At 50.6% G+C, this 1,429-nt stretch overlaps 1 protein-coding gene across 1 annotated transcript; it reads right to left on the bottom strand.

Moving 5' to 3' along the window:
* Positions 1-265: 265 nt before the first annotated feature.
* LOC133895691 (uncharacterized) lies at positions 266-1,108 on the bottom strand. The gene has a single exon (XM_062336161.1). It carries the CDS (start codon positions 964-966, stop codon positions 559-561), a length of 408 nt encoding a protein of 135 aa, XP_062192145.1. The 5' UTR covers positions 967-1,108; the 3' UTR covers positions 266-558.
* Positions 1,109-1,429: the final 321 nt, after the last annotated feature.

Below are 1,429 nucleotides of genomic sequence, written 5' to 3'. Positions count from 1 at the left end.
CTTGACTCCTCTTGGTAGAATTCCCGTGTGCACATAGTAGGTTTGTCCTGTTTTCACGGCAGAGCAGCACAGCACAGCACAATTTTTTTTGTCCTCGGGAACTGTGACTTTGGCTGACCAATCTGATCTGACGTGTGCCTGTCGTAGACGGCAGCAAAAAAACTGGACGGGTTCTGTGGCTGCTTCAAACGCAACAAGAGGTGATGACAGACAAGCGTGCGGTTCTGATGCTGCTTATTAGAAATTTAAATCTGAAAGATAAATATTTAATATAGAAAAATCTTTTAATATAGAGGTAAAAATCTCGATAGATAAAAATTTAAAGTACATGTACATGTGTTGGTCTATAATTATAGATCATGTTTCGAAGTGTTCGACTAGAAGTCTATATATAATTTTAAGTATAATACCTAACAATTATATTAATATTAAATATCAAAATCATATTGATCAATGTAAAGTCATTGATTATACATTTAGCAATAGAGTTTAATCTATTGGCGGCTCCCTCCTCTTGAATTAGAACTTCTTAATTGTGTTTCTGGCACCCTTAGGACATTAGCCACTGCTCAAGATTGAAGAAGAAGCGAAATTGGTACTTCCACCATGGCCGCCGGGTCCTTCCACCGGCGGACCAGGCGGCGTTGGGGCTCCCTCCGCCACGGCATTATGCTTCCCTCCGCCACCTATCCTAGGCGGACCGGGGCGGCCTTTCCGAGAATGAGAAGCGCCGCGTCTCCCCGCCGCTCGCAGCTCAGCCACAGCCTCGTCCACCTCGCGCGGCTCCCTCGTTGCAGCGATCACCTCGCCGCGCCCAGCTGCTTCCTCTTGGTACGAGGAGGCTGCAACGAGCTTCGGGCCTTTCGTTGGCTGCAGGCGGGCGTAGAGCGCGCCCAACCCCAGGCGGGAGGACGCGTACCGCGGGAGCTGGATCGGGAGGGAGAGAGAAGTCGACCATAGCGCCATGGCTGTGGCTTGCTTGTGCTCGGATCGAGCTCGACGGCCTGGGCTCTCGGCGATCTGATGATCTCTTTTAGTTACTCTCTATCTCTCTGTCTCTCTCGATCATGCGCGCTCTGGATGCTCTTTGTGATGATGGATGGATGCAGCTGGAGATGGCGCGCCTACTTATAACCGATCGGTGTGGAGCGGGAGCACGAGGACTTTGACTGCTACTCACGTACATGTGTTCAGACACGCAGAGATCAATGGAGTACGTACGCGGTCAAGCCAAGCTTGTGCGTGTCTCACCTGTTCAAACCACTGGCTCGTGTTGGAGTTGGACTTGAGTACTTGACCGGGTAATATTTTGATCAGGTCACTGATGCGCCTGTGACAGAGTCGAACCACTCGTACCGTGTGCGTGGTCCAGTCAGCATCGGAGCATCTCGGATCGGTCGCGCGCGTTCACTACGTCCTTGCCGTTGGA

The sequence above is a fragment of the Phragmites australis genome, chromosome 16 (genome assembly GCF_958298935.1).
Source record: "Phragmites australis chromosome 16, lpPhrAust1.1, whole genome shotgun sequence".
Classification (NCBI taxonomy): domain Eukaryota; kingdom Viridiplantae; phylum Streptophyta; class Magnoliopsida; order Poales; family Poaceae; genus Phragmites; species Phragmites australis.
This window is presented reverse-complemented; position numbering and strand designations above follow the sequence as displayed.